We start from the raw sequence: 20307 nt of genomic DNA, 5'->3' as shown, positions 1-20307 counted from the left end.
TGGTTCACCTGCTCTCTCCACTGTCTCTCATTCTCCTACTGCCCTTGTAAGTACTGCTGCTAATGTTCGCATATGGCACAGCAGACTTGGTCATCCATCTTCTGCTATTTTTCGTAAAGTTTTGTCTACCAATAAAGTTGTTGTCCATGGCACATCCTCTCTGGCCTTCTTCTGCAAAGACTGTGCTTTAGCAAAGAATCACAAGCTTCCTTTTGGTTCTCCTCAATCTGTATCTACTGCAAGTCTAGAACTGTTGCACTGTGATGTCTGGGGCCCATCTCCTGTTGTATCAGTGAGTGGCTATAGATATTACTTGCTTATTGTTGATGATTACAGCAAGTATAGCTGGTATTTTCCTTTAAAGTCCAAGTCCTCTGTATTTTCAACCTTTGTGGACTTCAAGTCCTATGTAGAGAACGCTATTGGTAATAAAATAAAGGTTGTTCGCTCTGATTCAGGGGGTGAGTTTACTAGTCACCAATTTCAGCATTTTCTTAAACTTCATGGCATTTTCCAACAATTTAGTTGTCCTCATACTCCTCAGCAGAATGGATGTGTTGAACGGAAACATCGTCATTTGGTTGAAACTGCTCGTACACTCTTGGTGCAATCTCAAGTGCCTCATAGGTTTTGGGTTGAAGCCTTTTCCACTGCTACTTATCTGATTAATCGACTTCCCCTTGGTGGTGTACTGCAATCCCCTTGGGAACTTCTCTTCGGCACTTCTCCAGATTATTCTCGGCTCAGAATTTTTGGTTGTTGTTGTTATCCATGGCTCAGACCTTATACTACGTCCAAGTTGGCCAGCAGAAGTACATCCTGTGTTTTCCTTGGGTATAGTCTTCAACACAAGGGGTATCGTTGTCTTGATCCAGTCACACAACGTGTCTATATCTCTCGGCATGTCCTTTTTGATGAGACTACCTTTCCATTTCAGAGTTTATCTTCTGCCTTTCCTGGTGCATCTCCTGTTCTTACTGATCCTTCTCCAGTGAATTCCTCTGTCAATTTACAATTTACCATACCTGCTGCTCAATCTGGTTCCTCTACAGTCCCTCAAGTGCATCTTCCTGCACCTGGTGATGTTCCAGTACCTCAAGTAAATCTTCCAGTACCTGTTGATGTTTCGGTACATCCAGAGGATCTTCCTGTTACTCATGAGCCTTCTTCCGTCCCTAATACCCATCCTATGATCACTAGGTCTAAAGCTGGTATCTCTAAACCCAAGGCCTACTCAGCCACCAAACACCCTTTACCTGATACGGTTGATATTATCCCCACTACTTATCTTCAGGCCTCTAAACATATCCATTGGCGGTCTGCTATGCAGGATGAAATCAATGCCCTGCAGTCCACTGGCACTTGGTCTCTCGTTCCTTTTACCTCCCAACAAAATATTGTTGGATGTAAGTGGGTGTTTCGGGTCAAGAAACATCCTGATGGCACTATAGATCGATACAAAGCTCGGCTTGTGGCCAAAGGATTTCATCAGCAAGCTGGTTTGGATTACACGGAAACATTCAGTCCTGTTGCAAAACCAGTCACCATTCGCATTCTTCTCTCTCTTGCAGTTCAACATGACTGGTTTCTCAATCAATTGGATATCAGTAATGCTTTTCTGCACGGTGACCTTCAAGAAGATGTCTACATGCAGCAACCTCCTGGATTCAGTGATCCCACTTATCCCCATCATGTCTGCAAGCTTCGCAAATCCTTGTATGGCTTGAAGCAAGCCCCTCGGGCCTGGTTTGAAAAATTATTTGCAGTCCTTAAGTCCTTGGGCTTCCATCAATCTCAATCTGATGCTTCTTTATTTGTGCTCCAAGACGGTGTTCCTGTTATTGTCTTGGTGTATGTTGATGACATACTTGTCACAGGTCCTAATACTGCAGCTTGTCAACGTTTCATTCAGAAACTCAGTACTGTTTTCCCTGTGAAGGATTTAGGCCCCTTGCATTATTTTTTGGGTCTTGAGGTTCAGCGATCTGCTGATGGTCTTTTCTTACATCAAAGCAAGTATATTTCTGACTTACTTCACAAGACCCGCATGGCTGGTGCTAAGCCATGTCTCACTCCTCTTGGCTCTCATAAACTTGATCACACCGGTCCATTGTTGCATGATCCCACAGAATACAGATCTATTGTCGGTGCATTGCAATACCTAACTTGGACACGACCTGATTTATCTTTTGCTGTCAATCAAGTCTGTCAATTTATGCATGCTCCCCGAGAACCCCATCTTCAAGCCGCCAAACGTATTCTCCGATTCCTTAAAGCCACTGTGAGTCATGGTTTGTGGTTCAAGAAAGGGACTGTTCATCTTACTGCCTATTCTGATGCTGATTGGGCTGGCTGCCCTTTTGATCGCCGATCTACTAGTGGCTATTGCATATTTCTGGGATCCAATCTTATTAGCTGGAGTGCTAAGAAGCAACCTACGGTTGCTCGTTCATCAACTGAAGCCGAATACAGATCGTTAGCGCACACCGCTGCTGAAATCACATGGATTTGTAAAGTGTTCAAAGATCTTGGCCTTCATCTTCCTCAAGTCCCTTCTCTCTGGTGTGACAATCTGTCTGCCATCTCTCTTGCGTCTAATCCAGTCTTTCATGCTCGAACCAAACATATTGAACTTGATTACCATTATATCCGAGAGTTGGTCCTTGCTAATCTTCTCAAAGTCCAGTATGTGTGTTCTCATGATCAGTTAGCTGATATTCATACTAAATCTCTGTCTAAATCCAGATTTCTGTATTTGCAATCCAAGCTTGCTCTTGGACCTTTCGATGCCTCCAAGTTCAGCTTGAGGGGGTGTAAAGAGTCAAGTAAAATTAGTTAGATGTGTGTTAAGTTTCTTATGTAAATAGATAGATTAGACAAGGATATAATTGTAATTAGAGCAGTGTACTGTCTATATATACACTGCTGCATACTGTAAGATTATTACATTGAATCAATATATGAGAGATATTTAGAAACTGTGAGTCTTGGCTTTCTACAGTATGCACCACAAAGCTTATGATAAATAAAATCACGGTTCTTTTATCCCTCACAATTATGATGATCATATATCAATGGCAATTATTTCATCTTGTGTTCTAGTTTGATCAAAACCGGTGGCCTGCAGACAGTAACGACAGTGTGTGTGTGTGTTTTGGTGCATGTCTTTCCCCTTATGCTGAGGAAATCAGTACGTAGTGATGTAGTTCTTGAAACTAAAACATATGGTTGTCGTGCTCAGGTTTTATCCAGCGGCTCGAAGAACTGTTTTCTCAGACAAAGTATAAGGAGGCTGCAGAGATTGCGGCGGAATCTCCAATGGGAATACTCCATACTCCTGATACTGTTGCTAAATTTCAGGTATAGCTTTCTGATATTTTCTTCTTGTGTTCCTGTGCAAGCTGGGCAAACCCCACCATTGTTGCAGTGTACTCTTATTAACTAGAGGGAATTGAATCAGCTAGTGTTCCCCGATCTGATTCTTGATTTTCTTTTTTTTTATTTTTTATTTTTACGTGAAAACTTTTATTTTTCCGATTTTTTAGGTGTAAGTAAATGCAGAAAAATGTTAAGCAACAAAATGATCTCATTCGCATATTTTAGTAAATGTAAAAAAAAAAAATTATCTTTTCAAAAACACATCTTAGACAAAATGATTCTTGAAATTGACATAATTCTTTATTTTTGATCCTTGATATTAGTAATCAATAGAAATGGTTCTAGAGTTTGTTCAGTGTCAATTTGTTAAATAAGAAAAAAAATAACAAAAATATTCTCAATTTAACAAATAATGGATCAAAATGATTTAACAAAAATTAAGGTATTTTTGTTGTTATACTTTACTTAGGAGAGATTTTCACATGATGACTAAAATGATGAATGATGGACAAACTCAGTGAGGAGTTAGTTATACTTATCTCAAAAACCATTTTGGCAAAAAAAAAACTTTTCTAAATTTTTTTTTCTTTTTTTGAACAAAGAGAACTATTGTGGCTTTTTTTATTTTAAGTATAACGATATATGTTACACTAGGAGGAGGAGAGAGTTTAGCTAAGCTACACAATAGACATTCTAATTTGGTATCGAATTCACCATACATGAGATTCGAATCTAAAACCTCTCATTTACAAGTGAAGAAGAATACAACTAGATCATAGTAATGACATAACTATTATTTTTTTAAATTAAAAAAATTTGTTTGGTAGGGAATTTGAAATTATTTTGGGTTGAAGGATTTGGGCCTTGGTCGTTGAATGGCGTATATCTCACGCTCGCACTCCTACTACTATAAAAACCCCCTATAACCCTCAACCCTGAACCCCTTCCCCCAATTCTCTCTCTCACTCCTATTTCTGCGACTCATCCTACTTCCTACTTTTCTCTCTCTCTACAAGATGTCGAGCGCCGATCCAGGGCACAGAGACGACGAGGAGGCACCACTCGCCGGCGACGACGAGGACACCGGAGCTCAGGTCGCTCCGATCGTTCGGCTGGAGGAGGTCGCCGTCACCACCGGCGAGGAAGAGGAGGACGCCATCCTCGATCTGTAAGTCTCTTCCCCCGATTCATTTCTCGTCGAATACTAGGGTTTTTTTGCTTTTTACTCCGATCTGGAAAAACCTAGCCTGGGTTTTGTTTTGATTCGATTCGATTAGCGCACTGAACGTTTTAAATTCTTATTAATCTGTCTGCTGTGTTTGTGTAAATAGGAAGGCGAAGCTTTACCGATTTGATAAAGACGGTAATCAATGGAAGGAGCGAGGTGCCGGCACTGTCAAGTTTCTCAAGCACAAGAAGTCTGGAAAAGTCCGCCTTGTCATGCGGCAATCCAAAACCCTAAAGATCTGCGCCAATCATCTTGGTTAGTCTCTCATAGTCTATGTATTCCATTGTAATTGTACACATGTTATTATTTTGGGTTTAGGGTTTTGAATATTTTTGCTTGTGCTCTGTTATGTTGTTAACTGCAGTTCTACCGAAGATGACAGTCCAGGAGCACGCAGGGAATGAGAAGTCCTGTGTTTGGCATGCAACCGATTTTGCTGATGGGGAATTGAAGGAGGAGCTTTTCTGCATTAGATTCGCTTCAATTGAAAGTGAGTTAATTTGTTTGATCTACTTTATAAGTTTATCTTCTAGTAATTTTTTTTGCTTGATATTAGATGGTAGTATACTTGGTACTGTCTCCTACTTTCGTGTATGTATGTAATCAGTAGCTATTTTTAATTCATGAAATACCCAAATTTAATAAATTTTCGTTCCTTCTAATTACTTTTGTCCGAGTTCAATAAGGTATTGTTTTTTAATGTTTAGAGTTGAATGTTTGATAGTGGCTTTGAAGAGGGATGCAATGGATATCACAGTTTGATTTGAACTTGTTTGTGATGAATGGTCTGACTAGATTCAGTCATAATACATATATGTATATCTGTATTATGTATTATTTGATGATGTGCATTTGAGTTAATTTATTTATGTATTTGGTATGACTTGAGAGTGTACCAATTGATGCTCTCCAGTAACTAGCTAATACATTGCTGGCAAAAAAATGTAACTAATACAAAACCCACATTTAAACATTGAAATTACTAACTTTGAAAAGATGTACTGGTTGGACATGTGTATATGTGGGACACCATGACTTGCTCTCTTTTTATTAGATGTTAATAGTTTAGGTCTAACCCTTTTGTATGGATCTTGTTTTTTGTTTCTTCTCGTATGTGAGTAATTTGCTGATACTTGAATGAAAACGTCTCTTTTACATAATGTGTTGGTGTTAATCATATATTTAAAGTGGGTTCTTTTCCTTATTCGTTTTTGTAAAGCTATGATCACCTCACTGCAATGAGGAATAGTACATTCTAAGCTTAAAACTTATGGAGATGTGTTCCAATTAGGCTGTAAAGCACACATTTTTATTGTTTAGAAACTTTACCTGCATGTTGGAACCTGTGTAAGAATTTATACTTTTTGGCTTCCTTGCACTAATGTTGCTTGCAAATTGAAGAAGTTATGAACTTTAGAGCTTTTGAAGTCAGTGTTGGACCAAAATATGTTTTACTGAATATCTCTCAGTAGTGCACGTAGTTGTGGTGAATTAGGTTCCCTTATGTACTATGGAACGTGGGAATATGAATATTCGGGAATAACAGAGCGAACAAAATAGATTTTGAGTTCTTCGTTGATTAGAGAGAGTTATGGTCTTTGATTTGACTTGTGTTTATATTAGGAAAAGTCGGCACCGATCCTTCAAAGTCTTCTATGTAATGGTGCTGCCTGTATAAAGTATAGGGTAATCAGTTTCTGAGACTTCAAGGTCCTAGGTGTTTCTCTTTATAAGTAAATAAATGTTAGCTTTCAGGACTGTTGTCAAGATATAGAGGAAACCATAAATTAGCAGATCTGTTGCCTACGGATCTTGATTTAAATTGTAACACAAGTTGTTTTATTTCTCTTAAGCGTGTATAGAACCATAGATCTAGAGCATTATTTTTCTTAAGTATATGAGATGACATCCTCTGCCATACTTTCTCTGACATGCATGTGTATTGATTGGAATGAATCATTTTTCTGTAGCATTATTTCTGGGAGTAGATTCTTCCTACCATCTCAATTATTTGGTAGTGCGTTACTGATATTATACGATTCAGTATGAGTTTTGGGAGATGTCTACCTTCTGAATGGATCCAATTTAAACTTTTCCTATAGCCATTATACATTCGCAGTGGTTCTTTCTCTGCAGCATCGTCCATTCAGTTTCATTTTCTGCATTTTCATATCTCGTCAAGCGTTAAATGTGGTACAAGGTCCCCACCATCATCACGCAAGTAGCTTATCGATGTTTGATTGTTGTTTTCTTTATCAGATAACAAGTTGTTCATGGAGAAGTTTCAAGAAGTTGCTGAATCCCAGAGTCCAGAAGAAGAAAGCAAAGAAGCCACTGAAGCTGCTGGGCTTCTCGATAAATTGAGTGTTGGGGAGAAGTCTGAGGCAGAGGCACCTGCTGCAGCTAAGAAGAGCGATGCAGTAAAAGAAGAATCGCCTGCTGAGGAGAAGGCAGAAGAAAAGGCACCTGCTGCCAAGGAAGAGAAGAAAGACGATCAAGAGTGAAGAGTGACGGTATTTTTTTTATGGGTCTATAGTTTTGTCCAATTGGTGTCGTCGACGTCGTCGTCAAAAGTCGGGTTAGACTTTCGGGTTGAAGAGTGGTGTGTTACAGGTTGAAAATTACTTGATATAAACCGAGGACGTTTTGTTTGGATATAATTTCTTGATTTGTTTTTAGGGTCTTGAATTTTATTTGTGGGCAAATGTGGTACCGAAACATTGCTTCTCTATTTATGAAACAATATTTAGCCATTTTTTCCCAGCCCCTTCAAGTAAACTAAAATAAAATTTTACCTCCTCTCTCTTCCCCCTTTCTTCCCCCAGTCTTTGTCTGCAACCCCTTTCTTTCCCCAGTATGCAGTATCCACACCCCACCATCCAATCTCAAGAGTGAAAGTGATAAAGGTTGTTTCCTTCTCTTCTGTTTGGGTCTGCAAATCGCAATTTCCTTGAGGATTTGGGTGTTCGTTGTTCCAGATTATGTTTGTCCTTGTGGCGTCGTTTTAAATCCCTGGCGATCGTTGTTCCAAATCGCAGCGTTAATGGTTTAGTGTTACGGCATCGTTTCTGTTTGCGAAGGTGTGGTGGTCTCCTGTGAGAAACAAATACAGAGGGGAGTGATTGATGAAGGTAGTCGTTTCAAACCCCTGGCGATCGTTGTTCCAAATCGCAGCATTCATCGTTCAGTGCTACGGCATCATTTCTGATTGCGAAGGTGGGGTGGTCTCCTGTGAGAGAAACAAATATAGAGGGGAGTGATTGATGAAGGTACCGTAGGAGTTATTTTAGGAATATACATGGGTATTTTGGGTACAAAACAAATACAAATGTGCTCGTAATGCGGAATGTGATTAATATTCAATAATAACTATTTTTCTAACTTATTGAAGGGGGAACACTACATTACAGACACACTAATTGCTTGACCTAGAAAGAGGTTAAGGTTGTGAACACAGAGGTGATAGACATCCCCATAATTTATATCTTTGCCTTTCTACACATGATGATTTAGAGGTACAGTACAAATGATAGAACAATTAGGCCTTGTTTGATGGGCGGGATTCGTTCGAAATGGATAATTCTCTAAATTCAATAAATGTTAAGTGATTTGTGAACAATTTAAGTGAAGATAAAAGATGAATTCGTCACGAAAATTTATTCTAATCCTGTCAATCTTGTGTAGATTAGGAAGGACAAGTTTATGTCATGACTAATTTGTCTTCTACATTCACTTGGACAAATTGTGCAAATGTACATCAACTTCTTCATTCGATATTGATTTAAAATAATTTATTGGAAATGCTATGCTATGCTTTTTCCTTGTATTTGAAATAATTTATTGGAATTAGACAATTGTTTTATTTTAAAAGTATAAAAAAAAAATATTTGTGAACAGTACTTACCATTGCCATTTTTCAAATGGGTGGAGTTGCACAAAGGCAAGTGCTATTCAAAATGAATAGTAAGGACAACGTACATGCCTTTGCCCTCCTAAAACAGATGGACTTGCTCGTGTCTATTCCAAACCTACCAATCTTGTGGAGATTAAGAGGGACAAGTTTTTGTCATAATTAATTCATCTTATACCTTCACTTGGACAAACTATGTTAGTGGGCATCCACTTCTTCATTCCATATTTGATTGAATTTATTAAGGAGTAATGCCAAGGAGATTAAATTTGTAGACAAAACTTTGTAAACTAAATGATATGAAAGTTAATGATTGAATTATTACTTAAGCGTTGATAAACATGCTTATTTTCTATTCGTAACGCATCATTTAGTTTACAAATTTTGTCTAAAAATTTAATCTTCCTAAGATTACTCATCTAGTAAGTTATCTAATCTAAACCATAAAACGAATCCTATACACCAAACGAGGCAATCTTAACAAATGACCCTTATAGCCACTTTTAAAGAGAACCTCTTGAACCTAACTATCATTGCACTCAATCATTATGGACAATAGGCGAGTTGATTATTTTTTCTTAGGTAATGCTAGGTAGACTTAATTTGTAAACTAAATTTGCAAACTAAATAATGTGTCACCAATAAGAAATAAGTATGTTAATCAACACTTGAGTAATAATCTAATAATCAATTTTCACATCATTTAGTTTACAAAATTGTTTACAAATTTAGTCTCCCTCACATTACCCTTTTTTCTTCTATAAATTGCTTTTTAAATGCTACTCACTAATAATTGTTAGGGAGACTAATTGAGTAGCCATTTAACTGTAACATGCACCATGATGAGCTATTCAAAATGAATGGTATGGGCAACTTACATGCCTTTGCTCTCCTAAAATGGGTGGACTTGTTCATCTTTATTTCAATCCTACAAATCTTGCGGAGATTAGGAGAGACAAGCTTTCGTCATAATTAGTTCATCTTCTACTTTTCACTTGGAAAACCATGTGAGTGGGCACCCACTTCTTCATTCCATATTGATCAAATCTAGTAAGTTATCTAGTCTAAACCACTAAACAAATCCTATACACCAAAGGAGGCCGAAATTTTGACAAATATGAACCTTATAGCCACAGTTAAAGAGAACATCTTGGACCTAACTATCATTGCACTTGACCAATTATTGACAATAGGCGAGGGGATTATTTTTTCTTGGGTAATGCGAGACAGACTAAATTCGCAAACTAAATGATATGTCACAAACAAGAAATAAGCGCATTAATCAACACTTAAGTAATAATCCAATTATTAATTTTCACATCATTTAGTTTACAAAATTTAGTCTCCCCCGCATTACCCTTTCATGGAATATGTAAACAAGAAAGTCAAAAAGCCGATGCAGAAAGAAAGGAAGCAAGAGAAAGAGGACTGAATTGATTGCTATATACCTTTCATGCTCAAGCTGGTTGAGAACTTGAGAAATCCCATATTAATTATGGCGGAATTTACTACACATGAATTTTTATCTCTTTGTAATATCTTCCTTCTTCACAGTCACAGTGAAATCCCACAGATCTCTATATTTCTCATTGAAATCCCATATATCCATAGTGTTGTAGTCCGCTATCAGCTTGTCACGAGCTCCCCTCTCCATGTTGTATATCTGGGGTTCAAAGTTGTGACTTTATAATGATTTTACGTAAAATTTTATAATATTAACACGAAAATTACCTTTAAATTATAAAATAACAGAAAACCAATTAAAATTTTCAATTCTAAGGAATCCCCTAAACAATTATCTTCTCTTTTTATTATCTCACATAAAAGAGAGCGCCTCGTTTTTCATGAGAAGCACCAGCTGGAAACCATTAAGCAGCGCCTCGCTGTTTGTGTAAATTGAGAAATTTAACGGCCGCACGATTTCCATGTACTTTGAATCAACGGCCACGATGTTGTAGTCCGCAGGCCACCCATAAAAAGATCCGGATCTGGATCCATCGGACAACTTTTTTATGGTCAACATACCAATCACAAGTTCTTTTATGGTCAACAGACCAATCACAAGTTCTTTTATCGTCAACTGACCAATCACAAGTTCATTACAAACTGGGATGCATCAATAATTTTACAATCTCAAAAGCCTTTCTTCTACATTGAGCTACTAGCAGACTAAGCAACCAAGAAAAAAATGGCTAGCGCTTTGATTGGTGAGGCTTTTCTCTCCGCTTCCATCCAGGTGCTGTGTGACAGAGTTTTTTCAACCGAGTTTGGTGACTTGTTCCGGCAGAAGAAGCTGGACGAGCCACTCCTCGAGAAACTGAAGGTGACGCTGCCCGCCCTTTCTGCAGTCCTCAATGATGCAGAAGAGAAGCAAATTTCAAACCTTGATGTGAGAAAATGGCTTGACGAGCTCAAGCATGCTGTCTTGGACGCGGAGGACTTGCTGGATGAGATCGACACTGAAGCTTTGCGATGCAAGGTGGAAGGTGAAGATCAAACCGAGAAATTAACCAACAAGGTGTGGAACTTCTTCTCTACTTCTCCTAGTCATTTTTATCAAAGCATGAATGATGAGATACAAGGGTTATTGCAAAGGCTGGATGGCTTTGTGCAACAGAAGCTTGCCCTTGGTCTGACGGGAGATGTTGCGAGGAAGGGTTCACAAAGAACTCCAACAACTTCCTTGATTCATGAACCTTGTGTATATGGAAGAGACGGAGATAAAGAAAATTTATCAAAAGTCTTGTTCTCTGATGAAGCAAGCGAGGATGATGTATCTATCATCACCATTGTTGGTATGGGCGGGGTTGGCAAGACGACCCTTGCTCGAGCCCTTTACAACGATGATAAGGTGAAGGAGCACTTTACCCTTAGATCTTGGGCATGTGTTTCAGAAGATTATGATGCTATTAGGGTGACTAAAACTCTTCTCGAGTCGGTCACTTCAAAACCTTGTAAGATGACGGATTTGAATTTGCTTCAAGTTGAACTTAGAGAACAACTGAAGGGAAAGAAATTCTTATTTGTGTTGGATGACCTTTGGAATGAGAAATATTTTGATTGGAAGTGCCTCCAAACTCCTTTTAATTCCGGGGCAAGGGGAAGTAAAGTCATCGTGACAACACGAAGTGAAAATGTCGCATCTCTCATGAAAAATGTGCCCATTCAACACTTGAAGCCTTTGTCGCATGAAGATTGTTGGATGTTACTAGCAAAACATGCGTTTGGAAACGAAAACCACAATGCACATCCAACTTTGGAAGAAATTGGCAAGAAAATTGCACGTAAGTGCAATGGTTTGCCTTTAGCAGCAGAAACACTCGGGGGTCTACTACGTTGCCAGAGAGACTTCAAGGAATGGAATAAATTGTTTAATAGTAGTCTTTGGGAGCTACCTTATGATAAAAGTGATATCCTTCCAGCCCTACGGTTGAGCTATCATTATCTTCCTGCTCAGTTGAAACGATGCTTTGTGTATTGTTCACTATTTCCAAAAGACTATCAGTTCAAGAAGGAAGATATGGTTTTACTTTGGATGGCGGAAGGTTTAATTCCACAAGGTTTTAACGGGAAAATAATGGAAGAGACGGCTAGAAGTTACTTTGATGAACTGGTATCACGATCGCTACTTCAAAATTCAGGGAAGGATGGTTTCACAATGCATGATCTTCTTAACGACTTGGGTCAGTTCATGTCTAGGGGATTTTTTCTCAGGCTGGAAGGGACGGAATCACAAGAAGTTAAAAGACTTCGTCATTTGTCATATGCTAGTGGAGAAATTGATGCAGCTAAAAAATTTGAGCCATTAAATGGGGCAAAGTGTCTGCGGACCTTCCTACCTATCTCAATATATGGCTCGTTCATAAGTAAAAAGTTTCTACATGATTTGTTGCCATCCCTGAAACGTTTACGGGTTTTATCATTGTCCTGTTATCAAAATGTTGCTGAAGTACCTGATTCTGTGGGCAATCTCATTCACCTGCGCTACCTGGATCTCTCCGAGACGGCAATTGTAAGCTTACCTGGTGCAGTTTGCACTCTCTACAATTTGCAGACGTTGCTGCTGTCAGGTTGTTCTGCTCTCATTGAACTGCCAGCAGACATGAGAAAATTGATAAATTTACGGAAGTTAACGTTGGCAGGTTGCAGCTCCCTTACTAAATTACCAGCAGATATGAGGGAATTGAGTAGTTTGCATTACGTCGATGTCAGTGGAACAAAGATAGAAGGGATGCCGGTGGAAATTGGAAGACTAAAATGTTTGAGAACATTAACTGATTTCGTTGTGGGGAAATCTACCGGGTCTAGCATTGGAGAATTAAGGGAGTTGCAGCATCTTCAAGGAAGACTTTGTATTTCAAAGCTGAACAATGGAGTTCATGTTGTGGATGCATTGGAAGCCAATTTGAAGGATAAGAAAGAACTCAAGGACTTAGAGTTGGCATGGGGTGTGGAGGAAGCCGATGATTCCCAAAAGGAGAGAGATGTGCTTGACAAGCTCCAACCTTCTGCAAATTTGGAGAAACTGACTATCAGATTCTATGGAGGGTTCAGCTTCCCAAATTGGTTAGGAAGCTCTAATTCCTTGTCGAACATACAGTTCATGTGTATCAGTGATTGTAAGTATTGTTTGTCCTTGCCAAGTTTTGGGCAGCTGCCCACTCTTAAAGAGCTACGCATCGAAAGGATGAATTTTGTTACGAAAGTTGGTGATGAATTCTATGGTGATCTTAATGGAGCTTCTGTAATTCAGCCCTTTCGGTCTCTGAAGACGCTAGGGTTTGTGGACATGCCAGAGTGGGAGGATTGGCTACCGAGTCCAAGTGGAGGTCAATGTTCAGACTTTCCTTGTCTCCGGAAGCTGATAATAAGGAATTGTCCGAAGCTGAGAGGATACTTGCCCAATCGTCTTCCATGCTTGAAAGCACTTGAGGTGTATGGGTGTGAATATCTACATCTGCATGATGAATGGGGCAGTAGTAGTAGTAGTCTTAACATGCACTTCTTATCTATTGGTGGATGCCCAGGTCTGTTACCATTAATAGAGAGAGTAGAGAAGAAGTTCTTGTCCACACTTTACATTTATAATTTTGATGCAATACAGTGCCTGCCCAAAATGAAATATCTTCGAAGATTGGAGTTCTGCGATTGCCCAACCGTGTCGTCATTAGAGTTCTTATCTCATGAGATGATGGCCGAATTGTCGTCACTTGAGTATTTGGAGATATACGATAGTTTTCATTCAGTGAGGTCCTTTCCGTTGGGCGTTTTCCCCAAACTTTCAACTCTTACAATCCAAGGCTGTGAGAATCTGGAATCCTTTTCTATTGAAGGAGTTGATCAGAACCTAAGCCATCTCAATCGGCTAATAATCCGCAGCTGTCCAAATCTGGCGTCTTTCCCGGACGGAGGATTGCCCACTCCCAACTTGAGAAAATTGGAAGTCAGTGGATGCAAGAATTTGAAGTCGTTCCCCGAACGAATTCGCACCCTCACCGCCCTTGAACGATTGGACTTACGCGGTCTTCCAAATCTTGTATCATTTGCCCAAGGGGGTTTGCCTCCCAACCTACAATATTTTGATGTTAGAGATTGCGACAAAGTGAAGCGTTCAGTGGAGTGGGGATTACAAGGACTTGTCTCCCTTAAACAATTTGCAATTGCTGGCGAGATCTGGGCACCGTTGCTCAAGGAACAGCTCCTGCTCCCTACTACTCTTAACGGTCTCAACATCGCTGGACTATCAAGTCTGAAATCGGTGGTGGACGTAAAAGTACTTCGACACCTCGCTTCTCTTCATCGGCTAACTATTGACGATTGCCCAAGTCTGGAATTCCTGCCACGAGAGGGACTTCAACACCTCACTTCTCTTCGATATCTAAATATTTATCATTGCCCAAGTCTGGAATTCCTTCCAGCAGAGGGACTTCTACACCTCACTTCTCTTCAACGGCTACGAATTCATGGGTGTCCAAAACTCCAATTCCTTCCAGACAACGGTTTGCCGCCCTCTCTTTCTTACCTGGAGATCTACTCTTGTTCCACCCTGGAGAAAAGGTATGAGGATAAGACGGGAGAAGATTGGGCCAAGATATCTCACATTCCTTTCATACGGATAGGCAGAGACCTGTTCATATGAGCTCTGTCTCTCTCAATTAACTTCAATAGTTTGAAAAATAAAAGACATAATAGAAATAAGAATCATAGCATATTGATCAATTTTTTCTTTGCAGCAAAGAAGACAGATTATCCCTGGATCTTCAACATTTTCGGATGGTATGAAGAGGATCAATCCAGCATAGTAAGCATCAAAAGTGCAACATGTTTAGGTACTCTTTCATAACCGAATAATGTATTAACGTTTCAGAAATTACAAATTTTGCAATTTGTTTCTCATCTCTGCATTTTCTTTCTCATCTCTTACAAATTTTGCAATTGTCAATTTGTTTCTCACTTATAGAATATATGGTGCTTCGAAAACTCACAATTTTTTGACCAAGAACTTTTGGAATATGTTGTATTCCAGGACTTTAGGGAAAAATGGTGCTGTTATATGTTAATATCTCTGCATCTGCATTCCGGTTTCGGACTTCATTGATTTCTTATTGAAAGCATGCATGTTTCTTATATCAAAAATAATAAAAACCATCAATACTGCTTATTTTAGTCTGCAGAAGCCTACTTTCGACATAGGCGGCACAAACTTGCATCCACACTTTCCTCCTTCTCCATTGGCAGGCTGTCTCGTTTTCTTTATTCAGATACCTGCTTGAAGCTTGCGTTGATACTTTATGCCCTTGTGGTTCCGATCATATAATCGCAGCTGACAAATGGGAAGATGTGTGTAGTTAAATCTTTCGAGGTGTGTTTTCTGATGTTTCTTTTCGTTTCATTCTTTTTATTTATCTCCAACATAAACTTGTTGATGAGAGACACAGAGAGAGTGAGTGGGGAGGGAGGGGCAGAGAAAAAGAAGAAATGTTTTTTAAAGTTATGAGAATCAAAGTTTCAACTGTTCTGTATTCTTTTTACCATTTATCGGTTGCGTGAATCAGCATCAGTTATCAAGAATTTTGTAAGATCAATCCTAAGTATCTGTTGATACAATGTGCCAGGACAGACTCATTTATGGCCTTTGTGGATGCAGCAGCGAGCAAACTGTGGTGTGGAACCGTAAAGTAGAATTACCCAAGGGAACAGATGCTAGCTTGCATCAATTACTGAGCCTGTCTGGCATGAGTTAACAGCCGCGGCATGCTTTTCTAGTTTTCTTCCGATGTCCTAGTGATCTTCACGCTGGTGCAACAGACATATCATCTAGGTAACCCTTGGACGATGCTTTTTTTTTTTTTTTTCTTTCATCATTCTGATTTCGTTTGAATACGGTGGATTTTATGTTGGTGCGGATAAGTTTCTTTACAAACACAAATGCGTAATTCACCTATATATGTGCTGCACTGACTTATTTGGTTTGAATATGGTGGCGTCATTGCTGCAGAGTCCTTATTGTGGAACTTAAGAGGCAATTGTCTGAGGCAACAGATGTTAGCTCACATCAATTTCCTAAGCATTTTTGGCATGAAGATGATGCACCTCTAAAGGAAGATGATGGAACCCCCGGATGATATATTTCTTTGTCATGCGGGCGTGGTTTGAATAATCGAAATTCGCCACGTATTGAGGATGAAAGAGTTCATTGTATTGGGGTACGCGTGGCACCCGATAACTGGCCATTCCTGTATTGGCGTCACAGGATGTAGTAACTAATAGTTTGATCCCTATTTGGAGTTTGGTCTAAAATTTGGGTGCTTATTTTTTATGCAAGCGGTTGCAAAAACGCTCTTAACCAACTTTCAAGCTTCTTGCAACTAGAAATAAATCTTAACATAAACTAATGGAGGTAGGTATTTATTTTTTAGTTTAACCACGGTAATGATTTTTATAAGCTAATTTTCATCTCATGGCTCATACTCACCATCTTAATTCTGGCTCTTGATCATTCTTTATTTGTTCGGTTCAATGACTAAAACATTAAAGTGTAAACGTTGAAAAAATGTGTGCATAACCTTTTCATGCCTATTTATTTATTTCATTCTACTCTAAATTCAATTAAAACATGAGGAAGGGAAGTCAAAATCGGATGCTAAAGAGAGAAGCATAGCTAACTTGGTTAAACTCGTGTCCACTGCACATTTCTATTTAGCTTCTTTGGTGAGCAGAACATGACATAATTAATCATTGTTATTGGATTTTGCTCTACATGGTTACCTTGGACGGAGTCCTTAACCATAGCCGTAGAGACTCATAGCCGTAGAGACTAGAGAATCATTGCTCCTTTGGCATCATATATTGACAATATCTTCCGTGCAATCTACTCCGTAGTAAAAGATTGTCTACACTTTTAGCCACGGGCAGTTGTAAAGATGGTCCATTGAAGGAGATGCCTCTGGGGTTAGATGCAAGGCATGGACAAGGCATTGACAAGGCATGGACTTTTAAATCTGACTGGTATGATTTCTCATTCTTCTAACTTGGATTACGTATAACAGATTCATATGTACGTACATTACATGTGTAAGGAAATATAAATTTGGTCTTTCTCACATTACCCTTTCATGTAATATGTAAACAAGAAAGTAAAAAAGCCGATGCAGAAAGAAAGGAAGCAATAGAAAGATGACTGAATTGATAGCTATATACCTTTCATGCTCAAGCTGGTTGAGAACTTGAGAAATCCCATATTAATTATGGCGGAATTTACTAAACATGAATTTTTATCTCTTCATAATATCTTCCTTCTTCACAGTCACAGTGAAATCCCACAGATCTCCATATTTCTCATTGAAATCCCATATATCCATGGTGTTGTAGTCCGCTATCAGCTTGTCACGAGCTCCCCTCTCCATGTTGTATATCTGGGGTTCAAAGTTGTGGGGTTTGTCTGGCTTATCCATCTCAATGATGCAAAACACAATTGTAAACAGACCGGCGCCAATGTACAAGTACTCCCCCTGAAAAAACAATGCATTTGGGATATGATTTCCTATGCGACGATGAACAAGACCATCATGTTAACGAATGCAAAACAATTGGCATTACCGGAGCGTTGAAATACATTCCAGCAGCAATTGCAGGGAGAAAAAGCCATGATATAAGACCTGCGGAAACAACCAAAGCAGATCATGTTCGTTTATTGTAATGTAGGTTAGTGAATGATCAAAGTTGTCTGGTAAGCATTCGCATGTACCCTGAAAACCTGTAGGGGTTCCAACTGCTTCAATGTCTTCTGCTATTGATCCCCAAAAGCTTCCTGGATAAGATAGTTTGCAGAAACAAATCACGGTTCTGGGCACGAATAATTTAATAACATAACATGTTAGACTACCCGCCACTAAGTGCGCTAACTAATAGAAACAGGGCACCTTTCTTCTCTTCGCCTTCGTGGTAAGTGTGGTGCTCATCATACTCCCCGAACTTAAAATCATCCTGCAAAATTAACCATACTTAATTAATCACTAATCATGATAAATTCATACAATCACATGAACTTGTACAGTCAGTGAGCGTTTATAGTTTATACCATGCTGATACTGTTAGTCTCCCAACGGTCATGGGGGTCTTCGCGGAGATCGGGCTCAATCTCCGCGAACCCAGCTGCATTCAGCCTAGTACTCAACCTTGTCTTCCCCAAGTTTCTGTACAATTCGGAGGTCCTACGTGTCTGAGTACTCCGAGAAACCCTCGCCCGAGATTCCGACAGCTTCGAGCTCAGTTTGGGAGCCGCGTAAGGAGAGACAGCCGCGAGTGAAGAGCACACCGCCATTTCTGGTTTGGATTATCTTCGATTTTGTGGCCGTTGTGCAACGCTCAAATACGCGCTTGCTCTCCAGACGGTAAGGCATGACATAAGTCACTGCCGGTGTCCTTGAATCTTGAGAACGACTAATCGAAATTCGCCACGTAGTGAGGATGAAGGAGTTCATTGTATTGGGGCACGCGTGGCACCCGATAACTGGCCATTCCAGTATTTACGTCACAGGACTATTTAGAGTTTGGTCTAAAATTTGGATGCTTATTTTTTAACAAAAACTAGCTAAAAAATTTTGAAACTTTAATCATTAACGATAAGAATTAAATAAAAGATAAAGTAAATAGTACTAGAATCAGTATAAAAATGTAATTTTTCGTTAAAATGAATAGTATCAAGAGATTTTCGTTATTTTTTAACAAAAATTATCGAAAAATTAAAAAATAACTTTAATTTTAATGAAAAATATGAAATGAAGGTGTAGTGAATAGAAAATGATTTTCTATCCTCCTAATCTCTATTCTCTTCCCTTCCTTTCCATTCTATTTAAACAGTCACGATAAATCATGTCAACATTTATATTGATTTTTTTATATATGATTTTTCTTTAAAATTAAACAGTACCAAGGTCCGGCATATTTTGTTAAAACTCACTAATTTTTTATGCAAGCGGTGGCAAAAACGAAAGAGCTGAAAATCGACCACAACCACACAAACCCTAACCCCAAAATCAACCACAACTGAAGCAAGGTCGAAATGGAATAACAGATAAAGAGCTGGAGATTGGGAAGGAAGAGTGAGGGAGTACCTTACGGAGCATGCGCTCGATGGAGCGTATCTGGTTTCTGAGGGTGACGGACTTGGGTTTCTTCTCCGGGCCCAAGGCCGACTTGGACCGACGTCCGGCGGGGTTCACCCGCCGCTTGCTGTAGCCACCGTGAGCCATGGCGTTACCTCTCCAAATAATCGCTGAGGGCACGGACAGAAGACAGCGAGCGCTTTCCAATATTGTTTTGTTGAGTTTTCTCTTTTTTCCTTTCTTAAAAAAAAAATTAAAAAAAAAGTTGAGCCGAAATAATATTTTTAAGTACACACTTTATATTCAACTGCAATACTTATATTGTGTTTAATATCATTATTATTTTGAAGGTCAAATATTGGTTGTTTTAAACATAAATATTAAAGTTAGTTCCGTTTATTTAGAATTTGGCTACAATACTAAGTTATTTGTTCAACTTGTTACTTAGTATTATGATTTAATATTATTTTTCTTTACTTATGAGTGAGATGTCTTATATTCAAATCTTATAAATGGCGAATTCGCAACCAATTTATATAAAAGAAATACATTTGTTAATGAAACCACTCATTAATATTTATAATTCTTTATATAAAATTTTGGGTAGTGCTATCCATACCTTTATTTTTACTTCTCACATACTCTCAATTTTTAGCCGTCTGATCGAATTAATTGAAGAAGATTAATGATTAACAAGAGTGTGTGGAGCCACTTAGTACTACGGTCTAGTAATATTCATTTTCACTTGTAAGTGAGAGGTCTTATGTTTGATTCTTGCTAAATGCGAAGTTGAACCACATGATTATGACAAACTCATTGTAAGACTTAGCTCACTCTTCCATAGTGTAGATACTATTGTTTGTTATAAAAAAAAAGGTGTATGGAGGGTAAAAATACCCATGAATAGCACTATCCTAAATTCTCTCAGTACTTTTTAATATAAATCTACCAAACAACCGAGTATGTATTATTAATCGTATTCAGTCTCTTATATGAGTTGTCATGGTGAAATTATTTCAAGCGTATTACCTTGTGAAACCTTGAAATGCTTAATATTTTCATTAGTAACGACGTTGATTAATCGGATTTTATTGTTTTATGTGGAATTTGATTGAGTATTATAAGCAAATAGCTTAATTGTATTCTCAAGAAACTCGTATCATTCTTAACACATGTAACATTGG

General features: G+C 38.7%; 3 protein-coding genes across 13 annotated transcripts; 2 read left to right on the top strand and 1 right to left on the bottom strand.

Annotated features, from left to right (window-relative positions):
* The first annotated feature begins 4307 nt into the window (after window positions 1–4307).
* On the top strand, window positions 4308–7359 carry LOC126589412 (ran-binding protein 1 homolog b-like). Its single transcript, XM_050254703.1, has 4 exons — window positions 4308–4546; window positions 4710–4861; window positions 4971–5096; window positions 6866–7359. Exons 1-4 carry the CDS (start codon window positions 4395–4397, stop codon window positions 7108–7110), a joined length of 675 nt encoding a protein of 224 aa, XP_050110660.1. The 5' UTR covers window positions 4308–4394; the 3' UTR covers window positions 7111–7359.
* A 3284-nt stretch (window positions 7360–10643) lies between these two features.
* On the top strand, window positions 10644–16335 carry LOC126589404 (putative disease resistance RPP13-like protein 1). Of its 11 annotated transcripts, XM_050254696.1 has the most exons (5): window positions 10644–14220; window positions 14302–14845; window positions 15191–15378; window positions 15632–15837; window positions 16015–16335. In XM_050254696.1, exons 1-2 carry the CDS (start codon window positions 10705–10707, stop codon window positions 14653–14655), a joined length of 3870 nt encoding a protein of 1289 aa, XP_050110653.1. In that variant the 5' UTR covers window positions 10644–10704; the 3' UTR covers window positions 14656–14845; window positions 15191–15378; window positions 15632–15837; window positions 16015–16335. The 11 variants fall into 11 exon arrangements, with proteins under 11 accessions (XP_050110653.1, XP_050110649.1, XP_050110645.1 ...); XM_050254692.1 differs by having other exon boundaries at window positions 10648–14845; window positions 15255–15378; XM_050254688.1 differs by having other exon boundaries at window positions 10648–14845; window positions 15667–15837.
* Window positions 16336–17191: 856 nt separating this feature from the next.
* Window positions 17192–18469, bottom strand: LOC126589414 (photosynthetic NDH subunit of subcomplex B 5, chloroplastic). Its single transcript, XM_050254704.1, has 5 exons — window positions 18097–18469; window positions 17939–18002; window positions 17764–17826; window positions 17616–17674; window positions 17192–17527 (listed from the first exon to the last, which is right to left on the bottom strand). Exons 1-5 carry the CDS (start codon window positions 18337–18339, stop codon window positions 17291–17293), a joined length of 666 nt encoding a protein of 221 aa, XP_050110661.1. The 5' UTR covers window positions 18340–18469; the 3' UTR covers window positions 17192–17290.
* Between the last annotated feature and the right edge of the window lie 1838 nt (window positions 18470–20307).

The sequence above is a fragment of the Malus sylvestris genome, chromosome 11 (assembly GCF_916048215.2).
Source record: "Malus sylvestris chromosome 11, drMalSylv7.2, whole genome shotgun sequence".
NCBI lineage: Eukaryota > Viridiplantae > Streptophyta > Magnoliopsida > Rosales > Rosaceae > Malus > Malus sylvestris.
This window is presented reverse-complemented; position numbering and strand designations above follow the sequence as displayed.

Coding starts and splice junctions, on each gene's coding strand:
- LOC126589414 (XM_050254704.1), bottom strand. CDS start 18,339: ATGGCGGTGTGCTCTTCACTCGCGGCTGTCTCTCCTTACGCGGCTCCC. Junction 18,003..18,096: donor AGACTAACAGTATCAGCATG/GTATAAACTATA, acceptor TTAATTTTGCAG/GATGATTTTAAGTTCGGGGA. Junction 17,827..17,938: donor CGAAGGCGAAGAGAAGAAAG/GTGCCCTGTTTC, acceptor TATCTTATCCAG/GAAGCTTTTGGGGATCAATA.
- LOC126589404 (XM_050254695.1), top strand. CDS start 10,705: ATGGCTAGCGCTTTGATTGGTGAGGCTTTTCTCTCCGCTTCCATCCAG.
- LOC126589412 (XM_050254703.1), top strand. CDS start 4,395: ATGTCGAGCGCCGATCCAGGGCACAGAGACGACGAGGAGGCACCACTC. Junction 4,547..4,709: donor GAGGACGCCATCCTCGATCT/GTAAGTCTCTTC, acceptor TTGTGTAAATAG/GAAGGCGAAGCTTTACCGAT. Junction 5,097..6,865: donor TAGATTCGCTTCAATTGAAA/GTGAGTTAATTT, acceptor TTTCTTTATCAG/ATAACAAGTTGTTCATGGAG.